This window comes from Aquarana catesbeiana, linkage group LG10, assembly GCF_042186555.1.
Source record: "Aquarana catesbeiana isolate 2022-GZ linkage group LG10, ASM4218655v1, whole genome shotgun sequence".
NCBI lineage: Eukaryota > Metazoa > Chordata > Amphibia > Anura > Ranidae > Aquarana > Aquarana catesbeiana.
In genome coordinates, this window is record NC_133333.1 from 235117525 (window position 1) to 235133127 (window position 15603).

The following is a 15603-nucleotide window of genomic DNA, read 5'->3' on the forward strand; positions in this document are numbered from 1 at the left end:
TAGTAAAAAAAATGGAGTTATGTATCATTTTCTTTTGCATTAAAATTTTAAAAAGTTAAAAAAAAAGTGTATTTTAAAAAAATATTTTTTCAAAAACTTCGTTGAAAAACCGCTGTGCAAATACCGTGTGGCATAAAAAAATTGCAAAACCCAACAGTTTATACCCTAGTCTAGGGCCTCCGCTTTAAAAAAAATTATAAATATATATATATATATATATATATATATATCTATATATATATATATATAGATATATATATATATATATATATATAGATATATATAATGAATATGGGTTCTAACAAAGTTTTTAGCAAAAAAAAACAAAAATGATTTTCACATGTAAACAAAAAGTGCCAGAAAATGCCTGGTCTTCAACTGGCTAAAAATCAATGGAGCAAAAATTTCTATAGTAAAGTGCATAAAATTTCACAACGTGCATATGTCCTATAAAGTGCAAAGTGCAATAATCAAAACATATGACTTAAAATAAAGTGACATGAGCGAACACATTTTTCTTAATTGAATTGTGACCGTATAACTCAGGGAATAGCACCAGAGCAAGTTTTTCTTTGCACTAAGTTGGACATTCATTGGACTGTCCTTTTGTCCTTTTTTTTTTTTTTTTTTTAGAAAATTTGTCTTTTTTTTTTTAATTATTTCTCATTTACCATACAGTTGTAAATTAATTTGGGTACATGAGTTATATGGTCACGATTGAATTAACTAAAATGAGTTTGCTTATGTCACTATATTTTAGGTCATATATGTTTTTGTTTATTGCATGTTGCACTTTATGGGAATAATGCACTTTGTGAAAATGTTATGCACTTTACTATAGAAATGTTTGCACCATTGATTATTAAGGCTTTTGTGTATGCCTGTTTTGGTATTTATGATTATAAGGGTTTTTTTTTTTTATCCCAGTGCACATTGGTTGAGAGCGCACAAGATTATTATTTCTATGAAATACGAACAAAGCATATCCCTCTATAGTGTGTTCATGTCTCAATTAAGAGCACTAAGTGTAATTTCTGTCTGTGGCTTCCTTCTTCTGCTATCAGCAAAAATCACTTCTGACAAGTTTCCCTGACACCAAGAGAAAAATGGTGACAAATTTTCCAACTCTCACACGAAGACAAAGACCCAGTCCATAGGCTTGTTTTTGTTGTTTTATTGGGGAAAACAACTTGAATGGGTAATAGGGATTATGGGATGCCCAACTTACCCAATTAGAACACCACAAGGACAACTTCCTTCTCTCTGTACTCTGAAAAATGGCAAACCCTGGGCTGTATTCCATACAGAACAATGACAGTCTATTTTAATTTGGCAAAGTAGAAATCCTCTTATAGGGGCTCTGTGTTCCCTTAGTGGAATTATAGCAAAGTCCCAAACTTGTAGGAGCTCTATGCCCCCTCTCTCTTGAAAATACTATTCCATCTGGCCACTTGGTAAAGTATCCCAAAACAAAGGATTGGGTTTAGCTTGTCAGCACAGTCCCAAAAAAACCTGCTGGATATTAAATCTGGCAGCTTTAACCTTTTTTGGCCCTGGGGGTGTAGAGGTACTCACATTGTCCCTGAAATCCTGCTTCTTTTGAGAAGACTGCTGTTTAGGCCTCCTGCTTGCCAGGTCCTCCCATGCTACCCAGGGTGTCTCCTAGAAGAAACTGTAGGGTAGTAGAGATCCCTCTGTCATTCTTCCTTCTTTTCTCCAGCTCCCAGCCTGGAAAAAAGTTAATATTAAAATTTTTGGAAGATTGGGTGTAGGGAAGAAGGAACAGAGATGTGGAGAAAAAGGCCTTCCGGGTGATCCAAAAGTAGATGGAGTGTTCCAAACGTCTACTAAAGGGCTGCATGTGAACCTTGGGCTACAGTTTGGGCACCAGAGAATTACATTCATTGCATTCTATAAAAATTGTGCCTACTAAGAGCTAAGAATGTGAAATTGGTAGAAAAATGTGTAGTTTTAATTAGTAAAGTCCTACTTCTGAGAATATGACAATTTATTTTTAGTGGAAGGTTAATTGAGTGAGGCCTCAATGACAGGTCCTCTTTAATCACGGACTGTCTAAACTGACAGGTGCCCATTACTGGTAGATCCAAAGATCAATAGGCCTTCAGATGTCACGACAGGTCCATTGCTCAGAGATTGGGTGTAGGGAAGAAGGAACTGAGAAGTCGAGAGAAGTGGCAGGCAAGGGTCCAAAAGGTAGGTGGAGCAGTGGCGGAATTACCAGGGTCGCAACAGTCGCAGTTGCAACTGGGCCCGGCATTCCGCCACTGTGTGTGGGGGGGGAGGGGCAGCGGGGTTGATCCTCACACACGACTCTGAGCGGAGATCGTGTGTCATAGATTAATAGCACAGAGAGACACTGGCGGCGGCATTAATGTTCTATTTGTCGGTCCTCTCTGGCACGGATGAGAGAGGACACACAGCTGATCTCACGGCTCCCCCTTCTCCCCCCTCCCCTCTCCTGTGTATTCTATGGGCAGTCAAGTGTGAAGCTAAAGAGCTCATATTTCCCACGGAGCACACAGGAGAGGGGAGGAGGGAGAAGGGGGAGCCGTGAGATCAGCTGTGTGTCCTCTCTCATCCGTGCCAGAGAGGACCGACAAATAGAACATTAATGTCGCCGCCAGTGTCTCTCTGTGCTATTAATCTATGACACACGATCTCCGCTCAGAGCCGTGCCGTCCTGAGAAGGCAGACAGCACTGATAGAAATTAATAGCAGGGACTGATGAGCACTGATAGAAGGCACTGATGGGCACTGATGAGCACTGATAGAAGGCACTGATGAGCACTGATGGGAACTGATGAGCACTGATAGAAGGCACTGATGGGCACTGATGAGCACTAATAGAAGGCACTGCTGAGCACTGATAGACGGCACTGATGAGCACTGATAGAAGGCACTGATGGGCACTGATGAGCACTAATAGAAGGCACTGCTGAGCACTGATAGAAGGCACTGATGAGCACTGATAGACGGCACTGATGAGCACTGATAGAAGGCACTGATGAGCACTGATAGAAGGCACTGATGAGCACTAATAGAAGGCACTGATGGACACTGATGAGCACTAATAGACGGCACTGATGAGCACTGACGGCACTGATGAGCACTGATGGACGGCACTGATGAGCACTGATGAGCACTAATAGAAGGCACTGATGGGCACTGATGAGCACTAATAGAAGGCACTGCTGAGCACTGATAGACGGCACTGATGAGCACTGATAGAAGGCACTGATGAGCACTGATAGACTGCACTGATAAACGACACTGATGAGCACTGATAGAAGGCACTGATGGGCACTGATGAGCACTGATGGGCACTGATAGACGGCACTGATAGAAGGCACTGATAGACGGCACTGATAGAAGGCACTGATGAGCACTGATGGGCACTGATAGGAGGCATTTATGGGCACTGATAAGAGGCACTGATGAGCACTTATAGGAGGCACTGATGAGCACTGATAGGCCACATTGATGAGCATTGATAGGCAGCACTGATAGGAGGCACTAATGTGCACTGATAGGCTGCACTGATAGGTGGCATTGATGGGCACTGATAGATGGTACTGATGGGCACTGAGGAACACCAATAGGCAGAACTCAGGCAGTATTGATGGGCTTTGATGGACAGAATTGAAGAGTACTGATAGGTGGCACTGATGGAGGCAGTTAGGTGGCATTAATGAGCACTGATAGGTGGTGCTGATAGGCAGAATTAATGGGCACTAATAGGCAGCATTAATGAGCACTGATAGGTAACACTTGTAGGTGGAAGTGATGGGCACTGATGGGCACTGATGATTGGGGCACTGATTATCAGTGTAAACAATTTACTGACATTCTTGACAGTTAATGGCAGTCCTTTCCTAACACAAACACAGCGTGTGAGAAAAGGGCTGTGGATAACCAGTCTGTTTACATGTGATCAGCTGATCACATGGTAAAGGGCCAATGTGATTGCGCTGGATGCATGTCCCAGGGGTCATGTGGGAAGCACGGTTTTGGGAGGATGTCCATGGACACCCTCCCAAAATTGGAAGCCGGGGCTCGGATGGAAGGGGGGCCCATCATGGTTTCTTGCACCGGGGCCCTGAAGGTTCTAGTTACGCCTCTGAGGTGGAGCGTTCCAGCCATGTACCAAGGGCTTGCATGTGGACCTTGAGCCGCAGGTTGGGCACCAGAGAATTGTCATTGCATTATGTGCCCACTAAGAGCTAAAAATGTGAAATTGGTATAAAATTAAAATTACACATTAAGTATTTTTTTTTTAATAATGAACACACAGCATGTCGCAGTTTGTTGTGTATGGGGCTGCGTAGCTGCAGACCGGTCAGGGTGCCCATGCTGACCTGTGTCCACACCCAAAAGCACCTACAATGGGCACGTGAGCATCAGAACTGGACCACAGAGCAATGGAAGAAGGTGGCCTTGTCTGATGGATCACATTTTGTTTACATGATGTGGATGGTTGGGTGTGTGTGCATCTGGGGAAGAAATGGCACCAGGATGCAGTATGGAAAAAATACATGCTAGCGAAGGCAGTGAACTGCTACTGATGGCTTTGCACCAGATACCACAGCATACCTACATAGGTCTAGTGGAGTCCACGCCTCGATGGGTCAGGGCTGTTTTGGTGGCAAAAAGTGGACCTACTCAATAGTAGGTGGGTGGTCATAATGTTATGGTTGATCGGTGTTTAAGGCTCAACTCACAGAGCTAACACATCAAAATCAAAAAAAGCATCCTACTTAAAAAAAGTGACAGTTACTTTTTAGACGAGTCCAATGACACTTGGAAATTACAGTTAACAGGACTGACGGTTGGGCTGGTGTTGAAGGGTAAGTTCACCTTTACAGAAAAATTATTATTTCTGTGTAAAGATTTTATAAAGATCCTGTGTAAGTTCACCTTACAGAATTTTTTCTGTAAAAGTGAACTTACCCCTTAAAGATTCACCTTTACAGAGTCACCGATTTAAAACATTGTAAAAAAAAAAAAAAAAAAAAAAGGTGTTTTTTTAAAAGTTGCCTGCAGTATATTTCCAGTATATTTCTCAATTTACAAATCTTTACACAAAATGTAGGATCTTTATTTTCAGGCATGTGCTTGTTATTTTTAAATCTCATTGGATAGGTTCTTATTACTGCCAGTGTCCCCAATGGGGCGATTCACATTAATTTCCTGTTTAAACAATGGGCATCAGAAAGAATTGAAAGGGGAAATGTCAACAGGGTGCATTTAGAGCCTCAGTGAGATTTATAAATGGTCACCAGTCTATACAAATCTAAAAAAAAAAAAAAAAAAAAAAAAAAAATGCATAATATATTTGTCTGGAGTCGGGTTTTACATTTAGATTTCAGGTCCAATGTAAGCAAACTTGTCACCTGGCAGGTTCCTCGGACAATAATGACTTTTTGTATTACATTTATATTTCCATCATGTATCCCCATCACACTGCTGCACAGGTGTCATGTCATGTCTTGGACAGTTAACTCCTTTGACCATATAAGGTCATTGATTATGACATCATAGTGTAGGGCAGTATATAGGAGAGGTCAGTGGCAGACACACCATATAAGGTAATTGATTATGACATCATAGTGTAAGGCAGTGTATAAGAGAGGTCAGTGGCAGACACAGCCAGTTTTTGCTGAGAGTGTGAAGAGGTAGGTCATGCTTTGTTATGCTCTGTGTAGATTGTAGAATATGTGTGTGTGTTTTCATGGAGAAGAATAGAATTTGCACTATTTTTAGAGCCTCAGTGAGATTAACTGTCACCAGTTTACCCCAAAAAAATAAAAAAAAAATGATATATATATATATATATATATATATATATATATATATATATATATATATATATATATATATATATTTGGCTGGAGTCAGGTTTTACATTTAGATTTCAGGTCCAATGTAATTAAACTTCCTCAGACAAAAATTGCTTTTATATTACATTTATATTTCCATCATGTATCCATCACACTGCACAGGTGTCATGTCATGTCTTGGACACTTTACTCCCCAGTGAGATTTTTAAATTGTCACCAGTTTATACTAAAAAAAAAATAAAATAGTGTAAGGCAGGGTATAGGAGAGGTGTGTGGCAGACATGGCCAGTTGTTGCTGCGAGTGTGAAGAGGGAGGTCATGCTTTGCTATGCTCTGTGTAGACTGTGTGTTTCCATGGAGACGGGGCAAGGCAGCCAGTAACAGAATGTGCGCTATTTTTAGCACCCAACTGACCTTTCAGTTTAAATCCCTTGCGGCAGTTATTTGAAACGCAAACCCGGGCAAACTCCTATAATCTGTCCTCTGTAGAATATTGTAGATTTAGAATATTCTGCATTAATTGTAAATAGTGAAAAGTCCATGTTAAAGAATAATTCCAGACTTTTCCCTCATATTCTGAGCCCTGCAGTCATATCTCTGGTTCTATCCAGTAAATCATTGATGATTACAATAACCAGTTGAGTGTCAGCCTGTATACATCCCTTCATTTCCAGCCATTTATCAATTTTCAGTGCTGTGATAGTTTGACTGACGAATACTAGTAATTAATTAATGTACCCAAATAGATTCGAAATCATTTTTTTTACAATAGAGATTTGGTGATATTTAATGACCACTGGGGTTCTCATTTTGTTATTATATAAAAAGGGGAAAATGAGTGAACGTTTGGATTTTCTTAAATTTAAATTTTTTTCTTTAACTTTAAAAAATTTAAAAAAAAATCATTGATGGTCACTGGAGCTTAACCCCAAACCCCCCCCCCTTCCCCCACTGTTAAAAATTCTGTTCAAATCATAAGACGTTATTGCCTTGGCCTGTGGATCGGCTCCTGGTCAGTCGTTGTCTAATGATTGCTGTTAGTCGTAGTTCTGGCCAATGATTGTGTGATATCTAGTTATAGGAAATGATCGCTAAATCTTGTCTTTTTTTTTCTTTACAGTTTGTTATTATACTTTGAGCATCAAGAGGAATTTACAGTTTGTTATTATACTTTGAGCATCAAGAGGAATTTACAGTTCGTTGTTATACTTTGAGCGTCAAGAGGAATTTACAGTTCGTTGTTATACTTTGAGTATAAAGAGGAATTTACAGTTGGTTGTTATACTTTGACTATCAAGAGGATATCACTGAGCAAAGATGTCCAGCAGAGTAAGTATCTATATTTCATTTCACTATTCTGACACTTGTAAATACACATACACAAAGGAGGGGCACATGACATCATTGACAGGATATGGACACATGGCCACATTCATTTTCACTTGCCCTTTATTCCCACCTACATATCCTGTGAAGAACACATTTCCTGTCCCTGGGTGGCCATGCTCACTCCTTCACTGTATCTATGGAAGGGTTTATCACCACCACCCAGGCTGGACTACAAACCTGTTCATCTCGATTACATATAGGGAATGGGGAGATTAGTAGTGTACAGAAGGAGAACATCAGTAATACTGTCTATTCACAGCAGTTTTGGCAAGATCACTGGGCATTTTCTGTAATTGCTGAAAATGGTCTTAGCCTGAAAAACTGCAATATATTACATTTTATTCTTGGTTTAAATATTCTTTAAAAGTGTATGTAAAGGATAGAGATAGACTGGATAGAGTGGTGAGAGGTTAGACACTGGGGGGAGGAGGGGGTTATTATAACTGGCGCACTCAGAATCTGGAAGCGGATTGTTTTTTTTAAGCAGAGGCACACCAGATTTTGCACGCTCCAGCTTTAGTAAACTACCCCTCACTGTGTAGAGTTTTTATTGCTGCCTTTGTTGCCACTGATGAGTGGTAATCCAAAAAGTATGAGCAATTGGTGCGGGAAAAGCCTCCACTGGGGACACCCGAATGGTAGGAATTCCATTCACTTTAAAGAGATTTACTTGAATTTCCTGTTGCGTCTCTAGTACAGGAAGTGATGGGAAATCTCCTGGACACAGAATAAAAAGAACTTTATATGGGTAGTAACGATTCCCAATACTATCTAAAACTATAACAGAAGGTTTTGGATCTACATACACTTTAAGAAAACTGTGTGCAGGGAGGGGCGATGACAAACATGGAGATCTAGAATATGGGTCACACTTTATGTAATGCAGATCAAATTTTACAGTAACTTCTAAATCATGTCACTAACTGTACAAAACTAAATCCAAATTAATGCCAATGAAAGTCTAATTTTATATCAGAACTTCCACTGACTTTCTTCTTTTCATTTATAGGTTAGAGTTAATGTGAAAGGGCAGAGGAGCCCACAGACGGCAGATGAAAGAATGAGGAAGGTGCAAGCGAGGCAACAGAAGGCAAGGCTGGAATTAATTGATAGATGTAGAGGCACTGCAGAAAAAGTATGGGAGGATAAAAGAAGGGTAGAGGAGAAGAGGATAGAGGGGGATAAGAAAAGACAGGATGATAGATGTAGAACAGCAGAGAGGGATAGGAAAGTAGGGCAGGTTAAGGTAAAACGGGACCAAGAAAAGAGGGAAAAGATTCTATCCCGCAATGCCAGAATATTGCAGAAGAGAATGAAAGAGGAGAAACAGCAGGAGGAGGAGGACAAGAAGATAGCGAAGGAAGCACAGAGAAGGGATGAGGGGCGGAGGGAAAAAGAGAAGAGAGAGCAAGAAAAATCACAAAAAATGAGGGAAAACATTCTATCCCGCCATGCGAGAATACGGCAGGACAGAATAAAAGAGGAGAAACAGCAGGAGGAGGAGGACAAGAAGATAGCGAAGGAAGCACAGAGAAGGGATGAGGGGCGAAGGGAAAAAGAGAAGAGAGAGCAAGAAAAATCACAAAAAATGAGGGAAAACATTCTATCCCGCCATGTGAGAATACGGCAGGACAGAATGAAAGAGGAGAAACAGCAGGAGGAGGAGGACAAGAAGATAGCGAAGGAAGCACAGAGAAGGGATGAGGGGCGGAGGGAAAAAGAGAAGAGAGAGCAAGAAAAGTCACAAAAAATGAGGGAAAACATTCTATCCCGCCATGCGAGAATACGGCAGGACAGAATAAAAGAGGAGAAACAGCAGGAGGAGGAGGACAAGAAGATAGCGAAGGAAGCACAGAGAAGGGATGAGGGGCGGAGGGAAAAAGAGAAGAGAGAGCAAGAAAAGTCACAAAAAATGAGGGAAAACATTCTATCCCGCAATGTGAGAATACGGCAGGACAGAATGAAAGAGGAGAAACAGCAGGAGGAGAAATATATGAAGACAGTGGAGGACACACGGAGAAGGGATGAGGGGCGGAGGGAAATAGAGAAGGGAGAGCGAGAGGAACAAAAATTGATGGAAATCATTCCATCCCGAAAGTGGCAGAGAAGTGTGGAGGGGCAGAGGGCACAGCAGGTAATGGAAAGGAGGAAAGTGAGGGAAGAGCAGAAAAGGGACGAGGAGCAGAGGGAAAAAGAGAGGAAAGAGCGAGAAGAGGAACAAAAAAGACTGGAAAACGCGAAAGTCTACAATACAAGAATGCAGCAGAGGAAAGAGGAAAAGGAGAAGCAGCAGCAGAAGGTAGACATGAAGAGAGGGGAGGAAACATGGATAAGAGAGGAGAATCGGAAGGAAGAAGAGCGGAAAAAAATAGAAAACACTCGAGCCAGAAAAAAAGCTGAAGTGTTGAGAAAATACTGCTTACGACATCGCCCATACTAGACAGGAGGCAGAGAGAGTGGATAATAGGGGGAAGGGTAGTGAGAGAGGAGGGGGAACAGGAGAGGGGGAAGGGAGGTGAGAGAGGAGGGGGAACAGGGGAGGGGGAAGGGTAGTGAGAGAGGAGGGGGAACAGGAGAGGGGGAAGGGAGGTGAGAGAGGAGGGGGAACAGGGGAGGGGGAAGGGAGGTGAGAGAGGAGGGGATAGGAGAGGGGGAAGGGTAGTGAGAGAGGAGGGGATAGGAGAGGGGGAAGGGTAGTGAGAGAGGAGGGGGGGTAGGAGAGGGGAAAGGGTAGTGAGAGAGAAGGGGATAGGAGAGGGGGAAGGGTAGTGAGAGAGAAGGGGATAGGAGAGGGGGAAGGGTAGTGAGAGAGGAGGGGGATTGGAGAGGGGGAAGGGTAGTGAGAGTGGAGGGGGATTGGAGAGGGGGAAGGGTAGTGAGAGTGGAGGGGAGAGGAGAGGGGGGAGTGGAGGGGATAGGAGAGGGGGGAGTGGGTGGGATAGGGAACAGGCTAGCGAGAGAAGATAGGAGAGGGGTAAGGGTAGTGAAAAAGGGGGAAGGTTAGGGATTGTGGGACCAGCTGGACCAGGGGGAGGTTGGAGGCTGGTTCCTTTTTTTAAATTATTATTTAGGTGTGTGTTGGACCAGCTATAGGGGGAAGTTAGAGGCTGGTACTTTTTTTCTTTTTTATTATTATTATGATTTAGGTGTGTGTTGAACCAGTTATAGGAGGAGTTTGGAGGCTGGTTCCGTCTTTTTTTTCTTTTGGTGTGTGTTGGACCAGCTATAGGGGGGGGTTAGAGGCTGGTTCCTTTTTTATTATTATTTACATGTGTTGATGAAGCAGCTATAGGGGGAGGTTGGTACTTTTTTTTTCTTTTTTTTTAGGCCACTTTCACACTGGAGAGGTGGATCTGTTAGTGTCTAGTTTTAGCAGTGCTTTGCTGCTGGCGGGGTGCTTTTAACCCCCCAGAAGGGGTTAAAAGAGCTTGTTTAGCGCTGCTATCAAATCGCTTATAAAGCGTTGCCCATTCATTTCAATGGACAGGGGCGGTGGAGGTGCATTGTATACACCGCTCCCGCACCATCCCAAAGATGCTGCCCTGCAGGAAATGTTTTCCTGTCCTGCAAGCGCACCACTGGAGTGTGAAAGCACTCAGGATTTCACACTGGGGCTGCAAAAGAGGCATATTACAGTGGTCCAAAGTCCTCTTTTCTGATGAGAGCAAATTTTGCATCTCATTTGTAAACCAAGGACCTAGAGTATGGAGGAAGAATGAAGAGGCACACACTGCAAGATGCTTGCATCAGCCCACCATTTTCATTTTTGGAGCTTCGGAATCACCAACTATCAATGTAGTTGGTCAAACAAGACAATTGGCTGTTCCTAGAAGAACACTCAACAAAAAGTCTGAGGAACCTTCCCAGCGACCAGGTAGGGCTATAACAACACAGGTTCCTACATTGGTGGCGGCTGCCACCTCAGTAATCGGCGGGGTCCTCCCATCAGCACTCTATCTCCCTTTCTGCAGCTTCTGCAGAAGCTTTAAGGTTAAGCTTTAAGGTTAATGAAAAATATCACATTCTAAAGGGAAAGGTAGAACAAGGGGGGGGGGAGTATGGAAAAGGGAGAGATGGAGGAAAAGAAAGAGGGGGGGGCATTGGGGAGAAATAAAGGGGTGTGAGGGTTCCCCCCAACCCTCACCACCCTTCTTTCCTTCAACCTCCCTTATCTCCCTCTCTCCCTCTCTCCCTCTTCCATACTCCCCCTACCCCTTGTACTATCTTTCCCTTTAGAATGTGATATTTTTGATTAACCTTAAAGCTTAATGTCTACGTTTGGCAACTCTTGGATATGAGGCAGCTTTTGGAAGACTTGGTTCGGTTCCCCACGGGCCTAGCAGGCTGTTTACCACCAACATCTCAGGCACATTTTTACAGGTGATTATGTTTGATTGATGTATTGTCGATCTACATTAAGTAATTGATTATGTTTTTAAGTTTGGAGGCCGGTAGGCTTTTGAGGCATGTGCTGGACCGGCTATAAGAGGAGGTTGGAGGCCTGTATGTTTTTGAGGCGTGTGTTGGACCGGCTATGAGGGGAGGTTGGAACTCTTTTTGTCTTCAGAGATGGGAGGAATCTTTCCAGCTTTCTTTAGGCTTTCTCTGCTGGAGAAATCAGAACTCTTCCCACCAGTGAGGTCCTTCATGGAGAAGTCCAAGGCCTTACTCAGACGGGGTATATGAATCTGTACCCTGTGTGGGGGCTGAGTTAATCCCAAAAAGGACATCCATGCGGGTGCAGTTGCGCAGACGCACCCTGGGTGCGTTCGGGGCTGTGCACCGGCACCCACACAGATGTCACATTGGGTACAGCAGCTGCAACCCAGTTGACAGCAATGGGACTGCCTACACGGGATGCTGGAAACAGCTGTGCATCCCCATTCCGGTAAACACTGCCCTCCCATGGGGTACGGATTCATACCCCCGTGTGAATGAGGCCTAAGGGTGAATGGAATATTTAGCTCCATATATATATACACCCTTCTTTCCTTCAACCTCTCTTCTCTCCCTCTCTCCCTTTTCCATACCCCCCCTACCCCTTGTACTATCTTTCCCTTTAGAATGTGATATTTTTGATTAACCTTAAAGCTTAATGTCTACGTTTGGCAACTCTTGGATATGAGGCAGCTTTTGGAAGACTTGGTTCGGTTCCCCACGGGCCTAGCAGGCTGTTTACCACCAACATCTCAGGCACATTTTTACAGGTGATTATGTTTGATTGATGTATTGTCGATCTACATTAAGTAATTGATTATGTTTTTGTTTGGAGGCCGGTAGGCTTTTGAGGCATGTGCTGGACCAGCTATAAGAGGAGGTTGGAGACCTGTATGTTTTTGAGGCGTGTGTTGGACCAGCTATATGGGAAGGTTGAAGGCCGGTATGTTTTTGAGGCGTGTGTTGGACCGGCTATGAAGGAAGGTTGGAACTCTTTTTGTCTTCAGAGGCGGGAGGAGTCTTTCCAGCTTTCTTTAGGCTTTCTCTGCTGGAGAAATCAGATCTCTTCCCACCAGTGAGGTCCTTCATGGAGAAGTCCAAGGCCTTACTCAGACGGGGTATATGAATCTGTACCCTGTGTGGGGGCTGAGTTAATCCCAAAAAGGACATCCATGCGGGTGCAGTTGCGCAGACGCACCCTGGGTGCGTTCGGGGCTGTGCACCGGCACCCACACAGATGTCACATTGGGTACAGCAGCTGCAACCCAGTTGACAGCAATGGGACTGCCTACACAGGATGCTGGAAACAGCTGTGCATCCCCATTCCGGTAAACACTGCCCTCCCATGGGGTACGGATTCATACCCCCATGTGAATGAGGCCTAAGGGTGAATGGAATATTTAGCTCCATATATATACACCCTTCTTTCCTTCAACCTCCCTTCTCTCCCTCTCTCCCTCTTCCATACTCCCCCTACCCCTTGTACTACCTTTCCCTTTAGAATGTGATATTTTTGATTAACCTTAAAGCTTAATGTCTACATTTGGCAACTCTTGGATATAAGGCAGCTTTTGGAAGACTTGGTTCGGTTCCCCATGGGCCTAGCAGGCTGTTTACCACCAACATCTCAGGCACATTTTTACAGGTGATTATGTTTGATTGATGTATTGTCGATCTACATTAAGTAATTGATTATGTTTTTAAGTTTAGAGGCCGGTAGGCTTTTGAGGCATGTGCTGGACCAGCTATAAGAGGAGGTTGGAGGCCTGTATGTTTTTGAGGCGTGTGTTGGACCGGCTATGAGGGGAGGTTGGAACTCTTTTTGTCTTCAGAGGCGGGAGGAGTCTTTCCAGCTTTCTTTAGGCTTTCTCTGCTGGAGAAATCAGAACTCTTCCCACCAGTGAGGTCCTTCATGGAGAAGTCCAAGGCCTTACTCAGACGGGGTATATGAATCTGTAACCTGTGTGGGGGCTGAGTTAATCCCAAAAAGAACATGCATGCGGGTGCAGTTGCGCAGACGCACCCTGGGTGCGTTCGGGGCTGTGCATCGGCACCCACGCAGATGTCACATTGGGTACAGCAGCTGCAACCCAGTTGACAGCAATGGGACTGCCTACACGGGATGCTGGAAACAGCTGTGCATCCCCATTCCGGTAAACACTGCCCTCCCATGGGGTACGGATTCATACCCCCATGTGAATGAGGCCTAAGGGTGAATGGAATATTTAGCTCCATATATATAGAATGTAGTTTAGGGTAAGTTTGGATTTCTTCTGGAGGCGCTTTAAGTGGACAGAACTGATTCACTCCGCTCAGCGGGGGTGGGCTTTAGAGAACAGAGGCCGCATATGGGCAGCACAGAGGCTTAGGGGTTAGCCTTGCAGCACTGGGGTCCTTGTTTCAGATTTTGACCAGGACACTATCTGCATGGAGTTTGCATGTTCTCCCTGTGATTGCGTGGGTTTCCTCCGGGTACTCCGGTTTCCTCCCACACTACAAAGACATGCTACCTTGCGTTGGTGGTGCAGTGGTGAGCATAGCTGCCTTCCCAGCAGCTGACCCGGGTTTGATTCCCGGCCAACGCCATCTCCAGTACTTGGGGTCCTCAGAGAGAAAAGCGCTATACAAGGTCAATGCTGAGTATATATTAGCAGTGAAATAAAGAATGAAGTGAATGTGTGGTATGTTTGAGGAAGAAAATGTTCCCCCAGAATCTATAGAAGGTGAACTCAGCAACTTGTAGAAGACGCTTAGGCTGTGCTCACACCTAGGCCTTCCGGATCGCGGTGGAATTAATGCAATTCCTGTATTACCGGAAAACATGGGATACGCTTGTGATCCGTTACTTTCAATGGCACCCTAATCATGGACAATATTGTCACCTGACAAGTCGCACAAACAAAACCGTGGGACGCCTGTTTCCCAAAAGCAGTCCTGCAATTTTGTCACAAGATTTGTCAGGCAACAATCACAGCAAAATCACGCCTCGATTGGGGTGATGTTGAAAGCAAACGGATCGCAAGCACGTCCCGCGTTTTGCAGCGATTCGGGTGTCAGGAACACCTAGGTGTGAACAAAGCCTCGCCGTGTCCATCGTATGACAAGAACTTCCTGCACAGACGTCCCCCCAGCAGGAATATTACCACCCCTACTCACCCAGCAGGAATATTACACCAATACTCCCCCCAGCAGGAATATTACACCCATACTCCCCCAGCAGGAATATTACACCAATACTCCCCCCAGCAGGAATATTACACCCATACTCCCCCAGCAGGAATATTACACCAATACTCCCCCCAGCAGGAATATTACACCCATACTCCCCCAGCAGGAATATTACACCGATACTCCCCCCAGCAGGAATATTACACCCATACTCCCCCAGCAGGAATATTACACCAATACCCCCCCAGCAGGAATATTAAATCCATACTCCCCCCAGCAGGAATATTACACCCATACTCCCCCAGCAGGAATATTACACCAATACCCCCCCAGCAGGAATATTAAATCCATACTCCCCCCAGCAGGAATATTACACCGATACGCCCCCCCAGCAGGAATATTACTCCCATACTCCCCCCAGCAGGAATATTGCACCGACACCCCACCATCCTGACACTGATGGGGATCTCTACTGACCTATTGTGTGCCTATAACAGGAATCCTGCTGCAGGTATCTGGGAACATTTCATAGCCAGCATCACTATACTTTCTCCTTCTATCAGCATGTTCCCTGTCATCATATTGGCACACAATTCCTCTGGGCTCCTGCAAATAAAAAAAATAATAATAATAATATTTAACCACTTAAGCCCCGGACCATTTGGCTGGCCAAAGACCAGAGCACTTTTTGCGATTCGGCACTGCAACTTTTTAACTGACAATTGCACGGTCGGGCGACGTGGCTCCCAAA

The 15603-nt window shown here is 44.2% G+C and overlaps 1 protein-coding gene across 1 annotated transcript; it reads left to right on the top strand.

Moving 5' to 3' along the window:
• Positions 1-7020: 7020 nt before the first annotated feature.
• On the top strand, positions 7021-9713 carry LOC141111287 (uncharacterized). The gene is made up of 2 exons (XM_073603443.1): positions 7021-7187; positions 8257-9713. Exons 1-2 carry the CDS (start codon positions 7176-7178, stop codon positions 9685-9687), a joined length of 1443 nt encoding a protein of 480 aa, XP_073459544.1. The 5' UTR covers positions 7021-7175; the 3' UTR covers positions 9688-9713.
• Positions 9714-15603: the final 5890 nt, after the last annotated feature.